Source organism: Budorcas taxicolor, chromosome 12 (genome assembly GCF_023091745.1).
Source record: "Budorcas taxicolor isolate Tak-1 chromosome 12, Takin1.1, whole genome shotgun sequence".
NCBI classification, from domain to species: Eukaryota; Metazoa; Chordata; class Mammalia; order Artiodactyla; family Bovidae; genus Budorcas; species Budorcas taxicolor.
Window position 1 is genome coordinate 73,396,572 of NC_068921.1, and position 27,357 is coordinate 73,423,928.

Genomic DNA, 27,357 nt, shown 5'->3' on the forward strand with positions numbered 1-27,357 from the left:
TAATTACCATAGTGAAGGATTTTTTCCCCTGGGAGCTATACAACAACAGCTGCTGCTGCTGCTGCTGCTAAGTCGCTTCAGTCAAGTCCAACTCTGTGCAACCCCATAAATGGCAGCCCACCAGGCTCCCCCGTCCCTGGGGTTCTCCAGGCAAGAGTACTGGAGTGGGGTGCCATCGCCTTCTCCATACAACAAAGGCAGGATAAAAATTATTTCATCTTATTAGGAAAACTTAGAGGATTTCATCAAAACTTCTAATTGAGTATGTATGTACTTACGAGATTGGCCATCACTATTGTATCTACTACAACAGGTTTATTTTTTGTGCCCAGCGTAAACTGCAGACCCCGAGGAGGTTGGTCTGTCGTTAAGTCAAAGCAATGTCCTTCGAGTAGTAGATATTCTAGTTCATATTCTGCTGTGACAGCTTTCTCAATCTAGGAGGACATATGTCATTGTTTGGGGGTTAGTAATTATCATAATGTAAATTCTGTAATAAATGCACATGATTATTTTATTATTAGCCAAAGTATTTTCAGGGGCAGTCTCAAGTCTTCCTTTTAGCCGAGTGAACCTAACAGTTGAGTGAAATTCTTGAACATTAAAGCTTATGATTAATTTTCTTCCATTTCTGTAATACCGGCTTGACTCCACCATCCTCATATACGCAACACAATCATAAAAGAGATGTGAGCACAGATGGGTGCTCGCTGAGTCCAGTTTACCGTTTTTAAGAACAGAAATAAGTAGTTTCTTGAAAACAGTACTTGTTTCAACAACTTTAGCTGGGTTCTTAACCAGTTGTTCAATTATTACTACTCTAGTGATGAACTTCATTTACTTCATTAACCTGTATCCATAATCCCTACAGCATTTTGTCTTTCTTTATATAACTTTATAACTTACATCTTTTAAATGAATATTATCAAGGTCACAGTTGCTGTGTACTATTTCAACCAACCAGCCTTCAGGAGTGATCATATTGAGGGTTAGAAGGGGTGATTCAGGGATATCCAAGAATTTTGCCACTGGTCTAGTAATATCATTAGCTAACGTCAGTTCTGGTTCCAGAACAAAACGGTAAAAGCTGTTGGCAGAAAACATAAAATATACACTGTGATCAAAACTGAGATTTCTTCTAAAATATTTTAAAATCACAAATGGCTTAAAAACATGACCAGAAAATCTTAAAAAACCTAAAAAAACACTCTGCTGAAGTTAATGCTTATGTAAATGGTAGACAATCATTATTATTGTTTATACTATTATCTATTATAAGATTGTGTATATTATATACCCTTGTTAATTATTTCTTAATGAACATGAATCCCTTTAAGATACACTGACTTATGCAGGTTCCAGGAATTTATGATCTGAATTCACTCACTGATCCTTCTTCAAATGTGACCATGGTCTATTTTTAGTGATTTTATTCACTCTTAGCACTATTAATAATATTAAGAGAAATGATAAGCAGAAAGCAAGTAAAATTTAAGCTAAAGTTCTGGTACTAATTTTAAAAGTGCAATTAGAGTGAAGTAAGCCAGAAAGAAAAACACCAATACAGTATACTAACGCATATATATGGAATTTAGAAAGATGGCAATGACGACCCTGTATGCAAGACAGGAAAAAAAGACGCAGCTGTGTATAACGGACTTTTGGACTCAGAGGGAGAGGGAGAGGGTGGGATGATACGGGAGAATGGCATTCTATCATGTATACTATCATGTAAGAATTGAATCGCTAGTCTATGTCTGACGCAGGATACAGCATGCTTGGGGCTGGTGCATGGGGATGACCCACAGAGATGTTATGGGGAGGGAGGTGGGAGGGGGGTTCATGTTTGGGAACACATGTAAGAATTAAAGATTTTAAAATTAAAAAAAATAAAAAATAAATAAATAAAAACAAACAGGAGTGAGTTCAAAGCAGCTGCTTATTAACAGAACTTTCAAAAGTACCAGCAATTATTAGTGTATTTTAACCTTACCTTCCAGTGTCTTACATAGTAAGAAATAGTTATATTACTAAGAACAGTGACTTTCACTATTCTGGGACAACAATCAAGGTGTCAGCTGTGCTGTGGTTATCTCAAGACTCCATGGGGGAGGAATCCACCTCCAGGCTCCTGCAGCTCCTCACTAGTCCTTGGCTGGAGACTGCACTCAGTCCTTAGCACAAGAGCATTTCCAGCAAGCTTAGCAAAGCACACAAGAGCAGGAGAGAGAGAGAATGCGAGCAAGACAGATGTCACAGCCTCTTATAACCTAAGTGCAGAAGAGACATTCCCTCACTTTTGCCATATCCTATTCATTAGCAGCAAATCATCACATACAACCTGCACTCAAGGAGAATCTAGGTAGGGTGTGAATCCCCAGAGGCAGAGTCAAAACAGAGAGAGTAAGAGGAGACGGTGAAGAGAACACAGTCCAAACCAAGTACCGGGTACTATCAAAGGCAGCAGAGATGTCATTAAGAAGTATCCTATGGACTTTGCAAGCAGCAATTTGTGAATTAGTAAAAATAATTCAGTGGCAAAGAGGATAAAGACTAACTTCAGGGGGAGGTACAAGTGAATGAGAGATGAAGAGGGGGGTTGGCCACACTTAAGAGAACCTGACATGACCAAGAATGGAGAAGAGAAGGAAAAGGCAGGCTCCAGAGGAGAGGAAGTTAAGGGAGCAGTTTATGTTTTAAAATTGAATAACTTCTGAGACTGAAAGAAAAGGGCTAGTAGAGAGGTTAGAGACATGGAACAAGGAACTATGTGATAAAAGCAAGGACCTAGAAATAAATGGCAAAACACAGGATCACCTTAACCAAGAGGAAAGATGACAGCTCTTCCCATACCACACAGGAAGCCTGGAAAGGTACAGGAGACAGGAGGAACTGAGGGAATTCCTGCCTATAACCTCTGTCATCTCTAAGAAGAATGAGACAGTATTTTATAAGTTAAGGTCTATGAATTATATATTTAAAAAAGTTAATAAACAGAAACCTCAAATACAGTCAGGAGACTACACTGGGGAGTACTCACAGCCTCTGATGATAACATAGCCCAACAGGAAGAAGAAAGACTTTTCTTCCCTGGCAAGGACTCAGACATGAGAAGCCATGGGCTCATTGTTTACTACAGAACCCCCTATGCCGACTTCCTTTCCTCTTTAAGAGTTCTCCTTCCTCTACCTTGTGTGGAGATTTGTACATGGCACTCTGTGGTTGCTGACCATGAATTGCAATTCTCTGCTGATCCTAAATAAACCGATCTTTTCTGGAGAAACATCTAGCAATCTATTTGTTTTTGGTCAACAGAATTAATGTGTCAACTAGTTTCCTTAATATATGCTACTAAGTATATAAGATTCTGTTGAACTCATAGGTTAAAACAAATTTAACAGTTTTTGTCTTGAGCACTGTTATTAACCACTTGCAGCATCTATCTGGTATATTGGGTATTATTTCACTGTAGAGAAGTCAAGTTCTTTCCCTTCTAACAAATTGTGCTAGATTATGTTTAATATTCTTACTCTATCATATATCCCAAAGCTCTACAGAGACTTTGTGGAGAGGATTCCTACTTGTGTGAGTAAAAACTCTGTACTCACGGAAAGACCTCTCAATTAGTGGGTAAAATGAGATTTAGAAACACATAATAATATCTGAAATACAAAAGAAAAATAAGAAGTATGAAAACTGAATGAATTTCAAGGACAAAAATCTTAGTAAGGTAATAAATGTAACCTATACCTTCATTTGTGTCATATTTTAGATTCCACATATAAGTGGTATCATATGGTATTTGTCTTTTGACTTACTTCATCTAGTATGATAATCTCAAAGTACATCCATGTTGCTGCAACCCACTGTATATTTCTAAATAGGTACTTCTAAATCAAATTTTAAAAAATATCCACAGATGAACATAATTCATGTAAATTCTGCAATTACATTGGGTGAATTTTACTGGTTAGGTTACCTTAATTTTATATCAATAAACTATTTCTGATCTATGTCAACTAAGCATTTTGTGAAGAAAAAACAGGTGTAGTAATTAAGTATTTTTCCCCTTGTAGCATGTGCAAATTTTTCAAAAGGAAACTATGTTCATGTAGACTGACCTCTTTAAAGGGGCTTCTGAAAGTTTACTCCTGCAGTTCATGAACAACTTTAACTTCATGTTAATAATCTTGCCAAGGACCTATTAGAAAAAAATTCCCATATTTGAAATTAATATTAATGGCTAACACTTACTGAGTATTTACTATGCACGATGAACTATATTAATACTTGACATTTGTTAACTTGTCTGATTCTCACAACATCCTTCTGAGGTAGCTACTTTTATAGCCAAGGCACAGACAGATGTAGCAATTTGCCATGATCACACAGTAAGTCAGGGCAGAGGTCAGATTTGAATCCACACAGTTGATATCATTGCCCAAAGGTTATGCTGCCTACCTTTTGCCTAGTGTGACTTCCTTTCATGGCATTTAAATTTCCTCACTACCGAAGAACAAATAAAATAATTATTAGAACCTCAATCAGTTCAGTTAAGTCACTCAGTCAACGTCTGACTCTTTGCGACCCCATGAATCGCAGCACGCCAGGCCTCCCTGTCCATCACCAACTCCCGGAGTCTACCCAAACCCATGTCCATCGAGTGGGTGATGCCATCCAGCCATTTCATCCTCTGTCGTTCCCTTCTCCTCCTGCCCTCAATCCTTTCCATCAATAGGGTCTTTTTCAATGAGTCAACTCTTCACATGAGGTGGCCAAAGTATTGGAGTTTCAGCTTCACCATCAGTCCTTCCAATGAACACCCAGGACTGATCTCCTTTAGGATGGACTGGTTGGATCTCCTTGCAGTCCAAGGGACTCTCAAGAGTCTTCTCCAACACTACTGTTCAAAAGCATCCATTCTTCGGTGCTCAGCTTTCTTCACAGTCCAACTCTCACATCCAGACATGACCACTGGAAAAAACCATAGCCTTGACTACATGACCTTTGTTGGCAAAGTAATGTCTCTGCTTTTAAATATGTTATCTAGGTTGGTCATAACTTTCCTTCCAAAGAGTAAGTGTCTTTTAATTTCATGGCTGCAGTCACCATCTGCAGTGATTTTGGAGCCCAGAAAATAAAGTCAGCCAGTGTTTCCACTGTTTCCCCATCTATTTCCCATGAAGTAATGGGACTGGATGCCATGATCTTCGTTTTCTGAATATTGAGCTTTAAGCCAACTTTTTCACTCTCCTCCTTCACTTTCATCAAGAGGCTTTTTTTAGTTCCTCTTCAGTTTCTGCCATAAAGGTGGTGTTGTCTGCATATCTGAGAACTTCAATGTGCAAATACAAAGTAGTGACCTCACAACTGTATGGCAAGGGTGTCCTGATCTGCTGGGAGCCACCACGGGAGATCCTACCCATGACAAAGTTCATGTGGAAAAGAACTGTTAAGCAGGCTTCAGAACTCAAGGAGCTCCCTAGGCTTTCTCGAGCATCTACCCCCAAACCAGAATCTGTCTGTTTTACTATTTCATGACTTTCACCAACTCCTCTGACATTAACAGGGGGCTAACCCTGACCACCTTTCTCTGGAGAAAATCAACTTAGGGCTATAGCTAATAAGTGTCCTGGACATGAGAGGAATATTTCAAATCAAACCCCCTCTGTTAGCATTCTAGCTTGCTCGGCAGGTATATCCAGACTCTTACAGCTACGCATGTGATTATTTACAGCCTCCCAACTGTGAGAGGCACGGAGAGCCTAAAACATAGAGCCTTTCAAAGAGTTAAAAATTATTAGAGTAGTGCTGGTGTAGGATTTCATTATTGGGCCAATGCTTGTTGCTAAGTTCTCATATCTCTTATCCACTGTGCACCTGGGAATGCATTAGTTAACATAGTGAGAATGTAAGAAAAACAAGTGTAGCCTTGAAATTAACCACATCAGACTTTTGAGCTAATTGGTTCTTTCTTGTAACTCACTGCACCTTTACTCTGTGAAACATAACTCTGTTTGGCATTTTCTGAGGCTGACATAGATTAGAAATATAAAGAAAAAACACTTTGAGGGAAAATAAGTTTTCTGGTTGAGCAGCCTTTATCAAGAGGGTCATAAAATGTTCATAGGCCTCCAAGGCCAGAAGATACTGTACACAACATCATTTGTGGGAAAGGTATGCAGAAAAAATCCTGGTTTCGATAAGCGCAAAACTGCTAGAATGTTTGGGCTGACTCTGTATGACCTTACATCTTTCATTTCCCTCTATATACAAAAAAGTATATAAGTACCTTTTGAAAATAAAGCTATTGGGCCTTGCTCACCGAAGCAGCTTGGTCTCCCCGTGTCAATCATTCTCTCTCTCTCTCACTCTCTCTGTCAGGCTGATCCCTTGGAGCATAGAGGCTCCCTGCATTCACTTATCTGCCCGGGTTTCTAAGACCTGAACGGGAAGACGTTCTGCATCTTCACTCCCTCGGGAGACCGGGAGGGCACCTGTGGCCTCCATGAACAGGGCAAACTTCTTGTCTCGGAGTTTTATTGGCTTTCTATGTAATCCAAGGAATATCAGCCTCTTTCTCTCCTCTATTTTCTTATCTTCAACATTCTTTCCTTATCTCTCTCTAAATCAATCACCGACGCTGCCGTTTCTCATTCAGGTTTCCCTGGATCCTGCGAGGGCTGGACCCCGGCACTGATCCTCATGGAATTTCATCTACATTGTAAAAGATATAGGAAGGTCTTGGCTACATACAGATAATTATAGCATAAAATTTCTGTATAGAACAAAATGAGTTATGTGAAGTTCTGAGCTGCTTTGAAATGAAGTATGCTACTATTACCAATGATGTAAACTAGAATATAATTCCATATCTTGTATTTCTGTATAACCCATATTTCTTACTCCTAAATTCTATGTTTACATAAAAGCTTCAGAGGTAAGCAATTTTTCTTCCTGAATAATGAGTCTCCATAGGAATAGGGAATTTATATACTAAAAGGCATCATACTACCTCCATTCCTTATCAGTATGATTACTGATTTCTGTTTTCTACAGAATAATATTGTGCCTAAAGAAGTTAAAGTTTGAAGGTACAGAAATGCTGAAAGAATAAGGCAAGTAAATCAACTACAGGATTAACTTTGCCCCAGTTATACACTGAATAGGTATAACGGCAAAGGGGATCCAAAATTGCTTGTACACATTAAAGAAATGCATTTATAAGAGATACCTATTACCCACTTTCCCAGTATGATTTGGTAGGGCACACCAACTTCTGAGAGAAACAGCATTTTGAAATTTTGATAGAATGTATCAGTATGATACATCAGTATGTATGATGTATACATACATCAGTATGACCCAGCTTGATCATTTACTTCTTTTCCCAGACTTGATACCTAATTATTTTTGCTTGTTTCCAAAAGTAAACAGTCATAGAATAGTTTCAACTTCGAGAGTATTTTCTAATGTGTCTTTTAAAACAGCACTGAGTAATTTCAAATAGGAGTATCCAAAAATTTTGAACATCACTAGAAAAAATATGCCTTCCAACATGAGTAGCTTATTCAAATTTAAGTACTGAAAGCTGCATCACAATATGAATCTTTTGAGATTATAAGTACAGGAAAAGCCACAGAATGTTCTTTCAGTGTCTACTATCTGTATTCTAATATTCATTCTCTACTTCCCACTGATGGAATCTATAGGCTTCCCTGGGGGCTCAGTAGTAAAAGAATCTGCCTGCAATGCTGAGATCAGGGTTTGATCCCTTGGTAGGGAAGATCCTCTGGAGAAGGGAATGGCAACCCACTCCAGTATTCTTGCCTGGAAAATCCCATGGACAGAGGAGCTTGGTGGGCTATAGATCATGGGGTCACAAAATCAGACACAACTGAGCAACTAACACACTACTTCCCAGTGAAGGAATCTTCAGGTTTACATGTAGTATCTGCCCCCCACCCCTTGTGACTAGGTGCAGCCGGCTGGCTGGCTACAGTATGGTCAATGGGATGGGACTGGATGGAAGATATTTGGGGCTGGGGTTGCATCCTTGTCTCCCCTGCCTGCTGCAGTGATACAGAGATGATGTTGTGATCTTAGACTGCCACAGAGAAGCTGCTTCATGAGGACAGCTGAACAGTACGGAAGGTGGCCGAGTCCCTCACCCTGTGGAGCTTCCCTGGCAACTCCACACAGCTTACACTTGGAAGCAGAGATGACAGAAATCAACTTCAGACTTGAAGGTACTTTGCTTTTGTTCAGTTCAGTTGCTCAGTTGTGTCCAAATCTTTGCGACCCCATGAACTGCAGAACGCCAGGCCTCCCTGTCCATCACCAACTTCTGGAGTCTACCGAAACCCATGTCCATTGAGTTGGTGATGCCATCCAATAATCTCATCCTCTGTTGTCCCCTTCTCTTCCTGCCCTCAATCTTTCCCAGCATCAGGGTCTTTTCCAATGAGTCAGCTCTTCACATCAGGATGCCAAAGTACTGGAATTTCAGCTTCAACATCAGTTCTTTCAATGAACATCCAGGACTGATCTCCTTTAGGATGGACTGGTTGGATCTCCTTGCAGTCCAAGGGACTCTCAAGAGTCTTCTCCAACACCACAGTTCAAAAGCATCAATTCTTTGGCGCTCAGCTTTCTTCACCATCCAACTCTCACATCCAGACATGACGACTGGAAAAACTATAGCCTTGACTAGATGGACCTTTGTTGACAAAGTAATGTCTCTGCTTTTTAATATGCTGTCTAGGTTGGTCATAACCTTCCTTCCAAGAAGTAAGCGTCTTTTAATTTCATGGCTGAAATCACCATCTGCAGTGATTTTGGAGCCCAGAAAATAAAGTCAGGCAGTGTTTCCACTGTTTCTCCATCTATTTGCCATGAAGTGATGGGACCAGATGCCACGATCTTCGTTTTCTGAATGTTGAGCTTTAAGCCAACTTGTTCACTCTCCTCTTTCATGTTCATCAACAGGCTCTTTAGTTCTTCTTTGCTTTCTGCCATAAGAGTGGTATCATCTGCATATCTGAGGTTATTGATATTTCTCCCAGCAATCTTGATTCCAGCTTATGCTTCATCCAGCCCAGCGTTTCTCATGATGTACTCTGCATATAAGTTAAATAAGCAGGGTGACTATATGCCTTGACGTACTCCTTTTCCTATTTGAAACCAGTCTGTTGTTCCATGTCCAGTTCTAACTGTTGCTTCCTGACCTGCATACAGGTTTCTCAAGAGGCAGGTCAGGTGGTCTGGTATTCCCATCTCTTTCAGAATTTTCCACAGTTTATTGTGATCCACACAGGCAAAGGCTTTGGCACAGTCAATAAAGCAGAAATAGATGTTTTTCTCCAACTCTTCTGCCCTTTCAATGATCCAGCGGATGTTGGCAATTTGATCTCTGGTTCCTCTGCCTTTTCTAAAACCAGCTTGAACATCTGGAATTTCACGGTTCACGTACTGCTGAAGCCTGTCTTGCAGAATTTTGAGCATCACTTTACTAGCATGTGAGATGAGTGCAATTGTGTGGTAGTTTGAGCATTCTTTGCCGTTGCCTTTCTTTGGGATTGGAATGAAAACTGACCTTTTCCAGTCCTGTGGCCACTGCTGAGTTTTCCAAATGTGCTGGCATATTGAGTGCAGCACTGTCATAGCATCATCTTTCAGGATTTGAAATAGCTCAACTAGAATTCCATCACCTCCACTAGCTTTGTTCCTAGTGATGCTTTTTAAGGCCCACTTGACTTCCCATTCCAGGAGGCCTGGCTCTAGTGAGTGATCACACCATCATGATTATCTAGGTAGTGAAGATCTTTTTTGTACAGTTCTTCTGTGTATTCTTGCCACCTCTTCTTAATATCTTCTGCTTCTGTTAGGTCCCTACCATTTCTGTCCTTTATTGAGCCCATCTTTTCATGAAATGTTCCCTTGGTATCTCTAATTTTCTTGAAGAGGTCTCTAGTCTTTCCCATTTTATTGTTGCATTGATCTATTGCATTGATCACTGAGGAAGGCTTTCTCATCTCTCCTTGCTATTCTTTAGAACTCTTTGGAACTTTGCTTTTGTTACAGTGGCCAAACCTCTTGAACACAATTTTTTTGCTTTTTCTTCCACTAGCTTCCCCTGTATGGTTAATGTTACTTAGTATACTCTAAACCTATCATACTCATTAACCTTAGACATCTGCTTCTCCAGAAGCCATTCTCCACACTGGGGGAAAGAAAAATGACCATGGCAAGACACTTGTATCAGTTAGCTCAGGCTGCCATAATAAGTCACCACAGACCAGGTGACTTGAACTACAGAAATTTCACATCAAGGTGCTGGCAGACTCAGTTCCTGGAGGGGGCTCTCTTCCTGGCTTTTAGGTGGCTGTCATGTTGCGGTGTTCTCACATGACCTCTTCTCTGTATATGAGGAGAGAATGATCTCTTCTCCTCTTCTTATAAGGCTATTCATCCTACTGGATTCCAGCCTAAACTGTAACACTTCATTTAACCTTACTTACTTACCCAAGTCCCTATTTCCAAATACAGTCACATTGGAGATGAGGGTTCTGGGGTAATGGGGACAACAATTATGTCCTTATTAACACCTAATCTGGTCCTCCCATAATACCCCAGGCACAGCTCTATCATTTCATTTTCTACATTGATATATGACAATCTATTTAGAATGTTGTATGAAATAAAGAATCAAGACCAAACATTTGATTATACTTGAAAACAAACCTGAAAAGATTATGAATTTCAAAATAAAGGTAGTATATATCATATAATAAATATATGTATACTGTTTAATAAAATGTAAAATTATCTTACAATTAATAACTGTGCCATCTTCTGTGCTTCTCTTGTCAATGGATCAACAATAGCAATGACATCAAAGGACATATCATTCTCTATAGAATTTATCTTTATAATGCTAGAAAAATAAGATGAAAGATGATCAGTTAAGTCTACTCAAGTACTGAAATAATCTTAATCTTAGCTATGTACATTCTTCTAAATTTATTTTTCACTGGATTAAAAAATCCTGGCTATTTCTTCATAGAAGAAAATGCAAATTTAAAAGGTTAATGTCTGTGTTCAATAATCCAGAAAATCCCAGACAATTAGAGAAAATGAAAGGAAGAAATTATGAATAAATAATTTAAAACACTCTTCAGAGAACAATATAGTTTTAGTGGAAAAAACTCTGATAATTTTAAGCTCCTCAAATTCTCATGGGTCATACAATGTAAAAAATAAAACAAAGATGCTTTTTTGGTAGTTAATTGTATTTCCTCAGATTTGAGAATGATAAAATTAGCTACTTGGTACTTTTATTAAATTTAATAGTTTTTAAAGCCCAGCATATTATTAACAGGAAAGCTCAGGGGAAAAACACCCACCCAAATGTATCATATAATCTTGACCTCAGTCACCCTCTCCACACTTCCTTCCCTCTGTCCTTTCCATTCAGTCTTTCACTGAAACAAGTGCTAAGATAGAAGATGAATTATATGTTAAAATAAAAAGTTGGGGAACTTATTTAAAGTACAGAAAAGGCCAGTATGAGATAATAAATCCTACATTTAATTCAATGAAAAGTTTTAAGTATACATTTAATTGAAAGTACAGAACAGTCCAACTGAATTACTGTTATAACATTGTAACAACATAGGAAGTCAGGTAATTTTTTTTTTGAGAGGTATAAAATTGGAAAATAAGGAAGGAAGTGCCAGCCATTTTAAGTTTATGATAAACTAATTTGTCTCAATTTGGTTTTATAAGAGCAGTGATTGGAAAAAGATAATAAAATCTATAGTTTCATCACATAATGTCTAACTGATTATTTTTTCCTATTCTAAGTGGTCCTTAAATCAAAAAAAAATTCCGGTTGTGGACCCAGATAATTGTATGTATGTATGAGTTTTATTTCCAATATCTTAGAGGATAAGTATTATATAATGAAATTATAAACTAGTTTATTATTCTAAAACAGTATTTCTCTGATGGCTGTTTTTAGAAATCTAATTTTTTAAGGAATAATAAATTGTTAACAAAAAAGTGTTCCACGAATACTCAACTGCACAGTTTACCCAAAATGAACCTTTTGTTTTCTTTTAACTACACCATATCTCATAACTGTCAATGCATGGACGCACACTGAAAATCTCACTCCTCCACCCCAAAGGATAAAGTATTCTCCAAATTTACCTGACTAGATAGGTTCTCCCTCATAAGATATTTGTTAACATCTCAGAGCAATGTTCCATAGAACACATTCTGTGATATTCTTTTGTACATGTCTACACTTAATTAAGCAGATTTCTTTGGTAATGGAGTCTTTTATACAGTGACAACATAAAGCTATTATTATTTATAATGATTATACTGCAAAAATTTCAAATGAACTTGAGTGTGGAAGAAAGATGAGAGTAAGACAAATCATATTAGGTTTACTTACTTGAAACTTCATATCCTATATATATATATATATAAAATAATTTATTTACCAGAATATAATGACTAGAATTTGTTTCCTAATCTTATCAAAAACATTTATTGTCTAACAACTTTTAATTCTGCTTTAACTTTGGCTATATCATGAACAAAAATGTAAACAACTAACTACAGGATGCAGTGACAGAAAACACAGCACTAATACATTCTTACCTGCGACTCTCCTTAAGAAATGTGATGTCATACCGAGAGGCACGTTTAGGCAAAGAGGAAACAAAAGCATCAATTTTCATAACAAGGTCACTCAAGCTAGAGAAACAAGATAAACAATGAATGAATTTTGGGGAAGAAAGGTCCATACTTCATCTATCATATAACACCTTAAGAAAGGGGAATTTACTGCAAAGTATCTCTAGCAGATAAACTGTATGTAAAAGACTTTTCTTCCAAACTTGTAGATTCTATCAAAAGTACAATGACTGCTGCTTCTAAGGTCAACCTATTTTTTTTTTATCATTGATATGATTGATAGCTAAAGCATATAAGTGATACTCCTAATAGTGTCTATAATCATATAGAGAATTATTCAATTAGTCAAAACTTGCTGAGTTTCTGGTTATATATCCAAGCACTTAGATCCACGTAGGGAAGAAAGAAGAGCAGGCAGAAAAAACAAAAAGTAAATGGTAAGATATTTACTTTCACAGAATTTTTAATATAGTTAAGAAGCCCAGATTTCTATGGTCTCAAATTCATTCAAAAACTAAAAATGTACAAAATAAACACCTAGATTAAATATAATCAAATACAGAAAATGTGTACATTTAATGACATGCTGACATATCATTAAAATATGAAAATGTGTATGTTTAATGATAACAGAAAATGTTAGCTGAAATTTAAGTAGGAAAAAAAAAAGAAAAACAGAAAAGATAGGCATCTCCATTTTATAAACAAAGAAATTCAGAGTCAGAGGGGTTGAGAACCTTGTCAGTATTGTCAGTATTTCTCTACTGTATCAGTTTTTGCTGGATATGTAGTTCCTGTACACTTTATATTATTTATATTTGTAAACCATATCTTTCACAGAGCATTGCATTTAATTGCCACTTAATAAACATAAAATAAAAGAATTAATCAAAATCATAATCTACTCCTAAACTTCCTTAAAGGTTTAGAAACTTAAGGTTAAATTAGCCACACAATCTCTAATATGCAAAATCGTAGGCACAATGGAGGAAATATTTATGGACAACATGTTCCCCATGTTTTTTAAAGTGGGCTGTTATGTACTTAGAGGAGAGGGAGATTAAAAAAAAAAAGAAAGAAAATCTTTGAGGCCTCCAACAAACTTTTCCTAGATTTTCTGAATTTTCAGCTATCCAGGTCAATTTTTCTCTTTTTGAAAAGTGCTTTGAACTGAAGAGAGGAAAAGTGAATGTGTTAATCCCTTAGTCATGTCTGACTCTTAGCAACACTATGGACTGTATGGGATTTCCCAGGTAAGACTACTGGAATGGGTTGCCATTCCCTTTTCCAGGGAATCTTCCTGATGCAGAGATTGAACCTCCTGAATTGGCAGGTAGGATTCTTACCATTGAGTTACTAGGAAAGCCGGATCGTAAGTACTAGGGATAAAGTTAAAAACACACGTGTAAGACTTCATGGGGAAAAAGTCGAAGCTTCACTGAAGAATCTAAAAGGAACACTGTGCTATGCTTAGTTGCTCAGTTGTGTTTGACTCTGCAATCACATGATCTGTAGGCAGCCAGGCTCCTCTGTCCACTGAGATTCTCCAGGCAAGAACACTGGAGTGGGTTGCAAAGCCCTCCTCCAGGGGATCTTCCCAACCCAGGGATCAAAGCCAGGTCTCCCACACTGCAGGCAGATTCTTTATCAGCTGAGCCACCAGGGAAGCCCAAAAGGAACTCTAAAGACCCTGAATAAGCGTGTCTGTCTACCCACTTACCTACCTACATATATATGTATGTATGTATGTATGTATGTGTGTGTAGCTTCATAATAAATATGTATATATTTAATGGGTAAGATAATGCAATATTACATAAAGATGGCAATTCTTTTTAAACAGTAAATTCAAAGAAATTCCCATAAAAATAGCAAGAAGGTTTTCTGTAGAACTTGTTATTCTGGTCCTAATAATATTTATATGAAAACGTAGCCCAAAAAAAGGTCAAGACAACTTTGAAGAAGTAGCATGAGTAATTTTCACTATCTGATATTGAAATTTATTATAAAGCTGTGGTAGTTAGAACATGGGATTGCATAAGACAAGACATCAGTGGAACAGTATAAAGATCTAAGAAGAATTAAAGACATACATCAGAAAAAAAGCAAAACTGTAAAACTTTTAGAAGAAAATAAAAGAGAATACCTTTATGAATTCAGACCAAGGGAAATATTTATACACCCTATACACACACACACGAGTACACACCCTTTACTTCACATACAGATCACAGATTACAAAGGAAAAACCCAGAGAATATTTTGACTTCTCTGTAAAAAGTTACAATTCAATAGCCAAGCCACAAACTGGAATAGTATATTACTGATAAAGATAAATATACCACATGTTTATAAATCACTGAAAGAAGAAAACCCAACAGATAACTAAGCAAAAAGCATGAACATATCTTTTACAGAAGAGCAAACAAATTAAAACAATCATGTGAGAAGATATTCAACTTTACTAGAAGACAAGGAAGTAGAATTAAAACAAGATGCACTTCCTTGTCTTCTAGAAAGGAACTGTAAACTAAAACAAGATGCATTCAAGAGGGAGGGGACATATGTATACCTATGGCTGATTCACGTTGATATATGGCAGAAACTAATACAATATCTAAAGCAATTATCACTCAAAAATAAATTAAAAAAAAACAAGATATAATTTTATATCCATAAGATAGGAAATGAACAGGTTGGGAAACACCAAGTATTGGTGAGGACTTCAGGAAACAAAAATAATCCATTTCTGGTGGGAGTGTTAACTGTTCCAACTCCTTTGAAGGACAGAATTTAGCAATATCTGATAAAGCTGAAGGTATGTCTATCCTAAACCCAGTAACAACACTCCTTTAGTCTAGAGAAACTCAGACATTGCACAAGGAGTCATGTAAACTAAGTTCATGATAGCACTTGCATAACAGTATTTTTGGGGCTTCAAAATCACTGCAGATGGTGATTTCAGCCATGAAATTAAAAGACGCTTACTCCTTGGAAGAAAAGTTATGACCAACCTAGAGAGCATATTGAAAAGCAGATATATTACTTTGCCAGCAAAGATCCGTCTAGTTAAGGCTATGGTTTTTCCAGTGGTCATGTATGGATGTGAGAGTTGGACTATAAAGAAAGCTGAGTGCCGAAGAATTGATGCTTTTGAACTGTGGTGTTGGAGAAGACTCTTGAGAGTCCCTTGGACTGCAAGGAGATCCAACCAGTCCATCCTAAAGGAAATCAGTCCTGGGTGTTCATTGGAAGGACTGATGTTGAAGCTGAAACTCCAATACTTTGGCCACCTCATGCAAAGAGTTGACTCATTGGAAAAGACACTGATGCTGGGAGGGATTGGGGGCAGGAGGAGAAGGGGACGACAGAAGATGAGATGGCTAGATGGCATCACTGACTCGATGGACGTGAGTCTGAGTAAACTCCGGGAGTTGGTGATGGACAGGGAGGCCTGGCGTGCTGTGATTCATGGGGTCGCAAGGAGTCAGACACAACTGAGCGACTGAATTGAACTGAACTGAACGGGACCAGATGCCATTATCTTAGTTTTTTAATATTTAGTTTTAAGTCAGCTCTTTCACTCTCCTCCTTCACTCTCATCAACAGGCTCTTTAGTTCCTCTTCACTTTCTGCCATTAAAGTGGTATCATCCTCATATCTGAGGCTGTTGATGTTCCTCTTATCTTGATTCCATACAGGGTTCCTTGTTCCTATCTTGTAACTCACCCAGCTGGGCATTCCTCATGATTTGCTCAGTATATAGGTTAAGCAAACAGGATGACAGCAGACAGCCCTGTTGTACTCCTTTCTCAATCTTGAACCAATCAGTTCTTCCATACAGGGTTCCGTTGCTTCTTGACCCACAGTTTTCTTAGGAGACAGGTAAGATGGTCTGGTATTTCTATCTCTTTAAGAGCTTTCCACAGTTTGTTATGATCCACACAGTCAAAGGCTTTAGCATAGCTGATGAAACGGAGTAGATGTTTTTCTGGGAATTTTCCTTGCTTTCTCTGTGATCCAGTGAATGCTGGCAATTTGATCTCCAGTTCCTTCCTTTTCTAAAGCCAGCTTGGACATCTGAAAGTTTTTGGTTTGCATAATGCTGAAGCCTCACATTAAAGATTTTGAACATGAACTTACTAGTGTACAGGAGATGAGTGCAATTGTCTGATGGTTAGCACATTCTTTGTGCTACACACATAAATCAGATAGCTTCTTTTTTAAAAAAAAACAAACAAACTAATTTTGAAATAATTATAGACTCACAGGCTAGTATATAGAGGCTCTTCAACCCTCCATCTGGCTTCCTTCAAAGCAGACACTCCACATACCAAACCAGAAAATCACCATTGAAACAATACTGTTTACTGGACTACAGATCATGTTCAGTTTTCACATGGACTCGTGTGTGTGTGTGTGTGTGTGTGTGTGTGTGTGTGTGTGTGGTTTTATGCAGTCTCATTGCCTGTTTAGGTTTGTATAAGCACCACCACTGCTCCATCATCACCAGGGAGTTCCCTGAGATGGCTGGATGGCATCACTGACTCGATGGACATGAATTTGGGTAAACTCCGGGAGCTGGTGATGGATATGGAGGCCTGGCATGCTGCGATTCATAGAGTCACAAAGAATTGGACTCGACTGAGCAACTGAACTGAATGAACTAAAGGCAAGTTAATTGTACTTCAGTCATGAAGTATATAAGTGAATTGCAATATATTCACAAAATACTAGAAAGAAATTGAAGTGAATAAGTTCAGTCTATATACATGAAAATGGGAAAATGGATAAAGTTCCTACAGAGGCAGATTGCAAAAGGAGCCTATGTATAATAGTATATCTCTAAAAAAGTCAAGGCTTTAACACAGTAAACATTAATAATAGATAATTACATATGAAGCAAAAGTATAAAGGCAAATAGAGGAATAATGCATACAACATTTGAGAAAATGGCTACCTCTTGGGGAGGGAGGAGAATGGGATGGATGGAAAGAAAACAAAAGAGATAGATCCAAGGCAAATAAAATATTAACATCTACAGTTTGGCAGTAGTGAGCAATTGGTATTTTCTACTATTTCTTTATATTCTCTACATGTCTTTTATTGTATCTTTGGTTGGTACCTGAAACACTTTCTAATTTTAAAAAGAAATCAGAGGCAAAATACCAAACTCCAAAATGAAATGCTCTTATGATTTTAAATACTTACTTCTTTGAGTTGATTTCTGTATTTTCAACAATGTCTTCAATGTTCTCTACTAACTTAGTAAATGTTATCTTTTCCAACAAGTAAAAATCTTCTGCATAGAAGTCTTCACCTAAAGGGCCTAAAAACTTAAAAATAAAAACAATTATATTATCGTGTGTCTTCTATAAGATCCCACTCTGTGACAGGTATTTTCTTATCAAATAGATATTTCTTTAAGCAAAAACTGATTAAACAGATAGTGGTTATTTATCCTGCCATTTACTAAATCCACTGGGAAACAGGAGAAAAGTATTTCCTCACTTTGAGATTACAAGTTAACATTTGTATAAATACCAAAATCAACATGGCAAAAAAAAAAATCAGCTAATTATTTCTATTTGAAGGTTTTACTTTGAAACATAATGCTTTCAAAAACCTAAGACTTTTCATTTTAAAGTAAATTATTCAAATAATTATCTATATTCCATAAATCTTTTACTTTCAATATTTACTATTTAATCTCTTAATTGTAGTCCATACTATACATATATCAATATATAAATAAGGCATAAAAGATCAAAACCAAGAGACAAATCACATAATTTCTTAATAATACCAACCATTCTTCATCTAACTGATGTATAAACTGCTGGAGCACAGCAAGATCATGTAGGTTAGTTTTAAATCAGCAACTGCAGAAGTGAGAAGCTGTAAACTTGCCAGACACCTAATTTCTCAGGATGTCTATCCCATCACAACCACTCCAACTGTGCTACCATTATCATTCTGGGGGGAAGCTAATATGTGCATCATCATAACAGTATGACCATAATAAGCCTTGATATAGAAGGTGAGCCCTGGCATAGTCTTATGAACAATTAGACTTAAAGACAATTAGAAAACATGTCAACCAGAATTTTTTTTTCCCTTGGCAAAAGACCAGAATAAAACAGCCGCAAGTGGATTTTCTTACTACCCCTTCATATGCTTCTGCAATTAATATTTTATAAAAATTAATCAAGTATAGTTCTTCAATCTTTTCTCATTTGCTCATAACAAAGGTGAAATTAGCTAGAATACTGGCATCCAGCTAAACAAACACCATGTTTCACTTTAAACATAAAACATGGTCTCTTAAATGTACAAAAAATAGGTGCTATAATACTAAAAGTACACATATCAATACTCCATTTCCTTAAGATGACTGTCAATTTTAACCTTCCAAGCACTTTCAATATTATATTTTTTGGACTATGGGTGGGATAGGCCTGGGAAATAGCTGAATTTTATCTATACCACTTCTAGTGACCAAGTAGTTTTTTGTTAATAACTCAAAAAAAGGAAATAAAATCTCAAATTATTTTCCTCAGGGATTAACAAGATTGGGAATCTGTACTGATTAAATTTACCAGAAAATTGGCACTATTTTACCTATGTAAGTTCAAAATTGCTAGCAGAAACTATGTTTTTTTCTGTGCTTTAGTTCTTCTACTTAAAGTTGAATGTAATGTTTGTGGAATAAAATGTTAGTGTAAAATCACATAAGGGCCAAACTGAGAAATGGAACATTAGATTTGAAAATCATGGAATAGTACAATAAAACCTATCTGGAGCTTAAATCTTCTTTACAACATTTCGGAAATGTGACTTTTCAGTTAAACAGAATAACTGCTGTAACAGAAATGTACTACCTCCTTTGACAGATCATTAACATTTTAGAAAACTCTGTTAAAATGTTCATGCACATACCGAGTAAAAATCTCTCTCTACTTGTTGAAGTTTCATCCATTGGCCCTGACTCTATACTGACTCTCAATGAACATAAAATCTGTGAAAAGTGAAAGTGAAGTCACTCAGTCGTGTCTGACTCTTTGCGACCCCATGGACTGTAGCCTACCAGGCTTCTCTGTCCATGGGATTTTCCAGGCAAGAATACTGGAGTGGGTTGCCATTGCCTTCTCCCAGAGATCTTCCTAACCCAGGGATGGAACCTGGGTCTCCCACATTGCAGGCAGAAGCTTTACCCTCCAAGCCACCAAAATTTGTAAAAGTACCCAGTATCTCTCATGATAGCCTTCAGAGATTTAGAGAAAAGAAAAGTTAATATTTACTGAAAATTTACTCTATGTCTAGGGCCATTCTATGTGCTTTTGGTATAAAAGCATATTTAATCCTCTGACAAGTTTGTAAAACATACTATTACTTTTTCTATTGTCCAAATGAACAAATTTTATGACAAAGGTCATATAATTAATGGTGTAACTGGAATCTGAATCCAAACTGTCCTGCTAAACAAAAAGGCCTTGCTTGTTTCCCTACTCTCTGCTGTGCCATGTCTTTCAGTAATTCGTAAGTATATGGCATAATCGTTGTTCAGTCACTCAGTCATGTCTGACTCTGCAACCTCATGGGCTACAGCATGCCAGGCATCCCTGTCCTTCACCATGTCCCAGAGCTTGCTCAAACTCATGTCCACTGAGTTGGTGATGCCATCCAACCATCTCGTTCTCTGCTGTCACCTTATCCTCCTGCTTCAGTCTTTCCCAGCATCAGGGTCTTTTCTAATAAGTCAGTTCTTCGCATCAGGCGGCCAAAGTATTGGAGCTTCAGCATCAGTCCTTCCAATGAATATTCAGGACTGATTTCCTCTAGGACTGACTAGTTTGATCTCCTTTCAGTCCCAGGACTCTCAAGAATCTCCAACATCACAGTTCAGAAACATCAATTCTTCAGTGTTCAGCTTCTTTATGGTCCAACTCTCACATCCACAGGTGACTACTGGAAAAATCACAGCTTTGACTATAAGGACCTTTGTCGGCAAATTTATTTATTATGTAGTGTAATAAGAATAAATATAATTATATTGGGTTAGCTACAAAGTTCATTCAGATTTTTCTATAAGATGTTATAGAAAAACCTAAACAAACTTTTTGGCCAAACCAACAGCAACAATATTATTTAGGGTTTTATTTAATATTAAAATAGATTTTAAATTCTTTAGCATGTCAGTAAGAAAGTATGAGATCATCAATACTCCCTAGTTTTGATCATTTATAAACAATTTTAACTTTGAATATGTTTCAATTTTAATGTAAACATTTGGACCGTTCAAAATGAAGACTGATTCTAAAATGTCAGAATTATTTTGAACATTAAATGATCTGGTTCAGAATTATAGCTACCTGCTACAATTGCTATGATTATTTTGTTTTATAAAAGCATTACTTTTGAGACACAGTAATAAGCTAAGTATTACATTATAGTTCAGAAACCACAGTACTTATTTTCAGATATATCACACTTTTCTATTCAAACCACAATCCTACAAAGATAATCAAAATTATAATTTTTCATTACTCAACATAAAAAGTCAACATACTGACCTCTCCCCTGAATTTAACTCATATCCAGTTGCTGACTCAACCAGTCTACTCACAGGTCCAGGACGGAACACTGAGCGCTTACTATATGCAGAACTAAATTCTCTATCTGATCTTCCTTTTCTTTTGAACGAGCCCACTCCTCCTGCAAGTCTTCCTTACCTTAAAACAATGCAACTTCATTCTGCTGGTCATGCAGTTCTCTCACATCCCACAGCAAATCTGTAAGCAATTCCTGTTCACTTTTCCTTCAAAATACATCTCACGTCTACTTCTATTTCCACTAGAGCCATTCTGGTCCAGGCCACCATCAGCTCTCACTTGGTCTACTGTAATAGCTCCTAACTGGCTTCCCAACGTCTACAGTCTATTCTCAATGTAATAGCCACTGCTAACTGCTAAGTCGCTTCAGTCGTGTCCGACTCTGTGCGACCTCACAGACAGCAGCCCACCAGGCTCCCCCATCCTTGGGATTCTCTAGGCAAGAATACTGGAGTGGGTTGCCATTTCCTTCTCCACTAGTGATCCAAATAAAATGTAAGTCAGTTTATGTCAATCCTGTCTCCAGAACAATGAGCTTCTCAGCTCATTCAGTGTAAAACCACACCTGATCTGGCCCCCAACTACTTCTCTCCTGTTCTCCTCATATCTGCTATTCTTAGAACACATAGACATGAGCTCATCTCAGGACTTTGTACTCCTTGTTCCTTCTACCTAGAACATTCTTCCAGATTTGAAAACAGTTTGCTCTCTCACCTCTTTTGGTTCTCTATCCAGAAAACCCCGTATAAATAAGGAGACTATTTGTTTTTGTTCCCTGCGCATCACAATGTAAACTCCACAAAAGCATGTTTTTTCACTATTATACTCTTGGATTCCAGAAGAATGTTTGGTTCGTGGCAAGATTATAGCTAAATCCTTTTGTCAATTTCAAGGAAAATGAGAAGAAAAGAGTTCTAAAAGAAATAAGCTGCACATAACTATAATATTTATCACTAATATTGATTACAATATTATCATGGTTGAATTATATTAAGCCATGACAAAGAAAACATAGAGTAGCTTTTCCATTATGTATAACGAAAAGGCAAATTAATAGATACAGCAGGCTGTAACTTTTTCCTTTTTATCCCTTAAAATGCCTGACAAAGTCAAAGGTAGCCTTATACTTTAAAATTGTTCTAAAAAGTTTTATTTCTTCCCAAAGCAATTGCTAAAGAAAAAAAAGCAACACCATTTTTGGGCTTTCAAATAGCTCACTATCAAAATTCACTAACACTTTACAGTACTGCAATCATAAATGCCAACTGTTGTCACCAATCTTACAGTAGCACTGTACACAGATGCACCTGAGTCTCACTACCGTTAGGATCTAACACAATTAGCACAAGAACTGTTGCACTGAAGAAGAAATACTTAATTTGTGGATGATATGAGTCCCTCATTATTCTCCAATTTCTATTATTTACAGATTCAAATAAGAAAGAATAAATAAGCATAATTTTAAGTGAATGATGATATTGGAATGGAGCACAGAGGAAACAAAACTCATAAAAATGTAGAAAATGAGCTTTGATGATGACTTAGGGATATACAATTCGATGGTTCAAGCAGAGGTATGTCAAACACACTGCATTAGCTGATTTCTAAAAATACTTAAGCACCAGATTCAATTTTAAAAACTTAAATCACACCTGAGAAAGAAAACTAGACTATCATACTAAAAATATTAACAAGTAGCTATTGTCCACTAATTTTGTATGTATCTATTACAACTCCCTAATCAACTGGAAAAATATTTTTCGTATATTAAGAGAAAAAAGTGTGATTATAATTATGTATTCAAAAAACAGACACGGCTATGCAGAGTAGAAAAGGAGTTGAAGGTGCAACCTTGAGGGTGGGATGGTATGGGAGACAGGAGGAAGATCCAAGAGGGAGAGGACGTATGTATACCTATGGCTGATTCATACTGATGTGTGGCAGAAACTAATACAATATTGCAAAGCAATTATCCTCCAACTAAAAATAAATAAATTTTTTAAAAAGAAAAAATCTTTATTAAGACGGTGGGAGTAAGAGTGACTTTCCCCATAGTTTTTAAAAATTATATTAATACATATGACTTTATACCACAAAACTTACAAAGGTATTATTATTTAATATAATCAATTATAGAAAAAAGCTACAAAAAGAAAAAAGATGTTAAAATGTACTTTATACACACATTTACAACAGTGATTCTCAATTACGTTGTACTATATACTAAACTGCTTGTTCTAATACTTACGTTATAAAAGCTATCCCCAAAGAACATCCTCAGCCACATCCAATGTTATCACGGATGGGGTAGCGGTGAAGACACAGGGAGCATGCCATGAACTAGATTATCTCAGAGGCAAGTTTATTTATGCTGAGACCTGTCTGGCGTGAGCACCATCCTCTGTGTGTACTGCATCAGGTGTGTTGTAACAGAAAATGTTTGAGACCTTTGTATCACAGTGTCACTGAAAAAAGTAAGCAATCGCTAACCTTTGTATCACAGTGTCACTGAAAAAAGTAAGCAATCGCTTTTTCTGCTTACCCTCCCATTGCTGATAACACCTTTTTCTCCAGGACTCAATTTAAGTACATCTCGGCAGAACAACTGGTGAGTTCGAAAAATATTCACTCCAATGGTATTATATTTTTTCTCAAAGGCATTCTTATCCATCCCCTAAGGCATAAGTTAAGAATGATAAAACCAACAAGAGAACAGTAAATACAGAAAATATTTTTTTAACATACCTTACTTTAATAAGTCATTATAAAACTTAAAATTACATTAACTTTTGATTTTTAAAAGTACCATCTTGTTCTGAAATCACATTTTAAAAAAGAATCCTTCTCAGCAAGGCAATTACAATATTTGTAAATCCTGTTATAAGCAGATAGCTTGCTATTCATTTGTTGAGAATGTAAGGTGGATTACTGATTAATAAAATGCTAGGGAACATCATTTAAAAAAATTTAACATTAAAAAATAAAACACGTTAATTAAATTCTGAACTCAGTACTTCCATTTTGGTATACTCAACTAAAAAATACTGGTTAGAATAAAAATACTCTGTCTCATTCCAATCCCACAAAACCAGTTTAGTAATAGTGCATTTAAACTTTGAAATACAAAAGTAATATTATCCATCTCAGTGTGTATCAAACATTTAGTGAAAGTCACTCAGTCATGTCCGACTCTTGCAATCCCATGGAGTTTATGGAATCCCATACAGTTTATGGAATTCTCCAGACTAGGATGCTGAAGTGGCTAGCCTTTCCCTTCTCCAAGGGATCTTCCCAACCCAGGGATTGAACCCAGGTCTCCCTCATTGCAGGTGGATTCTTTCAAACATTAATATGCATACAAATAACTTGGGTGTCTTATTAAAATATACATTCTACTGGAGTAGATCCAGGGTGGGCCTTGCCTTCTGCATTTTTATCATGTTCCTGGAACACCTACAATATCAGAAAAGGTTCCCTGCCTGCCCAAGGCACAGCCACAGGTAGGTACTGAGCTCTAGAAATCTGGCTAGTATGACTGAGAAATTTACTGTAATTTTATTTAAATTTAAAACAGCCACATGAAGTTGGTGGCTACAGTATCAGACAGTGCAACCCTAGAACTTCACTTTCAGAATCTCTCAGTCAACTCCTCTCTGACCACAAGCTGCTGACCCTCCAGCTCATTCACTCTAGTGTCACCAGAACAACCATTAGTCAACCCTTCAGTCCCTTGATCCAACCACTTGTCTATCGTGCTTTCCATATCATAGTTTTCCTCCTAACCAGGCTCTACCTCAGAGCCCTTTACCGTAACAAAAACAGTGCATGCTCAGTTCCCTTGAATGCCTCCTCTCAGTTATAATCACCTGGCAAAACTTCAACCCTGGTTAAACACAAATCTGTTTACTCTGTGACAGGATCTAAACAATGTTAGGATGGCTGGAGAATCACGTGCAGCCAACACTGATCTCACTTTCAGTTACAATCACTAATCTCAAGACAGCCCTCAGAAATTTTCCTATACCACTGTTGATTCACTTTCTCACTCACAGAACAATAGGAAATACTTGACATTCTCAGCTCTTTCCTCCAGCCTCTAAGAACACCTCAGTTCAGTTCAGTTCAGTTGCTCAGTCGTATCCGACTCTTTGCGACCCCATGACCTGCAGCATGCCAGGCTTCCCTGTCCATCACCAACTCCCAGAGCCTACCCAAACTCATGTCCATCGAGTCGATGATGCCATCCAGCCATCTCATCCTCTGTTGTCCCCTTGTCCTCCTGCCCCCAATCCCTCCCAGCATCAGGGTCTTTTCCAATGAGTCCCTACTCCCATCCTAATACTTAGCTAATGATCTGACCTCTTTTTGAAAACGGAATCAATCAGAAGAGAAGTACTCATCTTGCTACCACCAATAAATCTACCCTGTTCTTAAACCAATACTTACAACTTGTGCATTGGGTCCCAGCACCTCTTTTCCACTCAAGAAACATCCTCCCACTTTGCTCCCTTGTCTCTGTATCATCCTTTCTCATATTTGGATGGACTGTTTTCATTAGCATACCAAAAAAGTGAAATCCTTCCCTGACCTCAAGTCCTATTCTAGCTACACAAGTCCTATTTTAGCTACACAGTAGTTCTCTGTTTTCCACATAGGAAAATTCCTTTAGAAAGCTACAAATACTTGCTGTCTCTTTTCTGATTTCTCTTTCTCTCTTGGCTCCAGTTCACCTTTATACCTACTACTTCATCGAAACTATTATCAGTCACCAACGACCACCTTAACAAATAAAATGGTCCCTTATGAAGCCTAATTTCAAGACATTTGGCATAGTTGACCATGTCCTCCTGTAAATACTTTCTTCAGACCCACTGTATTCTTGAATCTGGTACATTCTTCTTACAGACTTTTCATGGCTTGATTTCTCATTTCATTGAGAGCTTTGCCCAAACAACAGCTCTTTAGAGATGCCTTCCCTTGACCACTCCAGCTAAAAGAACATCCCTCAAACAGTATATTTTCTTCTAATTTTTTTTCTAGCACTACTTGCCTTTTCTTTCCCAATACAATGTAAGTCCATACGAACAGGGATTCTCTCTGCCTTGTTCACAAGTATTATCCTCATTGTCTGGGACTCAATCAATAAATTTTTTGAATGGATTAATGAGTCTTTCTTCCAGAGCATCAGCTTTTACCTTAAAGTTTTTCCCTGTACTGGATCCCTTCAGTGAAATAACTGAGGATTATTCACATATTCCTTTAACTCTCAATTCTTCACATAAATAAATACATATCCAAACTAGAAAGCCATTAACTTTAAGATCATTGAGTAGTAGCTGAAATATCTGAAATTTGATACGTTCAGTGCTTCTATGCAAAGCCATATCATTCAGTGAGGACCTTTACCACTGTAAAGCTTATGATCCCCATTTGATTATACTTATTGATTTTTTGGCAACATATCTCCAAGCACACTGAAATATTTTTGAAATATGCAACAGATATGTATCTATTATTTCAAACAAATAGCTACTAACCTCAGTAAGCAACGTTTTAATTTTATTTCCAGAGTAAATAGCTGCAGCAGTTTTTTCTTCTGCCAGTTTCCTGAGAAAGTTTCTCAAAAAGCTGTTTTTCAGTGTTAGAAAAGCTGCCAGAATTCCTCTAGAAATAGTTGTGTTTTCTTCATCTATTTTTGATGTAGGATTATAAATAACCCCCAACCGACTATGACCACTTGTTTTCTGCAAAACAAATTTAAAGGTGATAAAGATCAGTATTTTACATATCCTTTTACAATGGAATTTTGTAAATCTCATAAAATTTTTAAAGACTAAAATCATACAAAGTACACTGGACCCTTAGACAGTGCAGGGGTCAGACACACTGACTCCCTGAGCAATCGAAAATCTACTTATAGTTGGCCCTCCGTATTCAAAGTTCCACATATGTAGAGTCAGCCAACCACAGATGACATAATACCGCAGTATTTACTACTGAAAAAAAATTGTGCATAAGTGGATCCATGCTGTTCAAA

At 37.1% G+C, this 27,357-nt stretch overlaps 1 protein-coding gene across 1 annotated transcript in view; it reads right to left on the reverse strand.

Moving 5' to 3' along the window:
- Positions 1–27,357, reverse strand: part of LOC128057624 (UDP-glucose:glycoprotein glucosyltransferase 2-like) — a 141,721-nt gene that overhangs the window by 36,897 nt on the left and 77,467 nt on the right. The window contains exons 21-28 of the mRNA XM_052650081.1: positions 26,858–27,064; positions 23,863–23,994; positions 17,920–18,044; positions 12,673–12,768; positions 10,834–10,936; positions 4,122–4,201; positions 907–1,087; positions 279–437 (exon numbers count right to left, since the gene is read on the reverse strand). Of these exons, the coding sequence (XP_052506041.1) occupies positions 279–437; positions 907–1,087; positions 4,122–4,201; positions 10,834–10,936; positions 12,673–12,768; positions 17,920–18,044; positions 23,863–23,994; positions 26,858–27,064 (1,083 nt within the window). The remainder of the gene's footprint in view (positions 1–278; positions 438–906; positions 1,088–4,121; positions 4,202–10,833; positions 10,937–12,672; positions 12,769–17,919; positions 18,045–23,862; positions 23,995–26,857; positions 27,065–27,357) is intronic.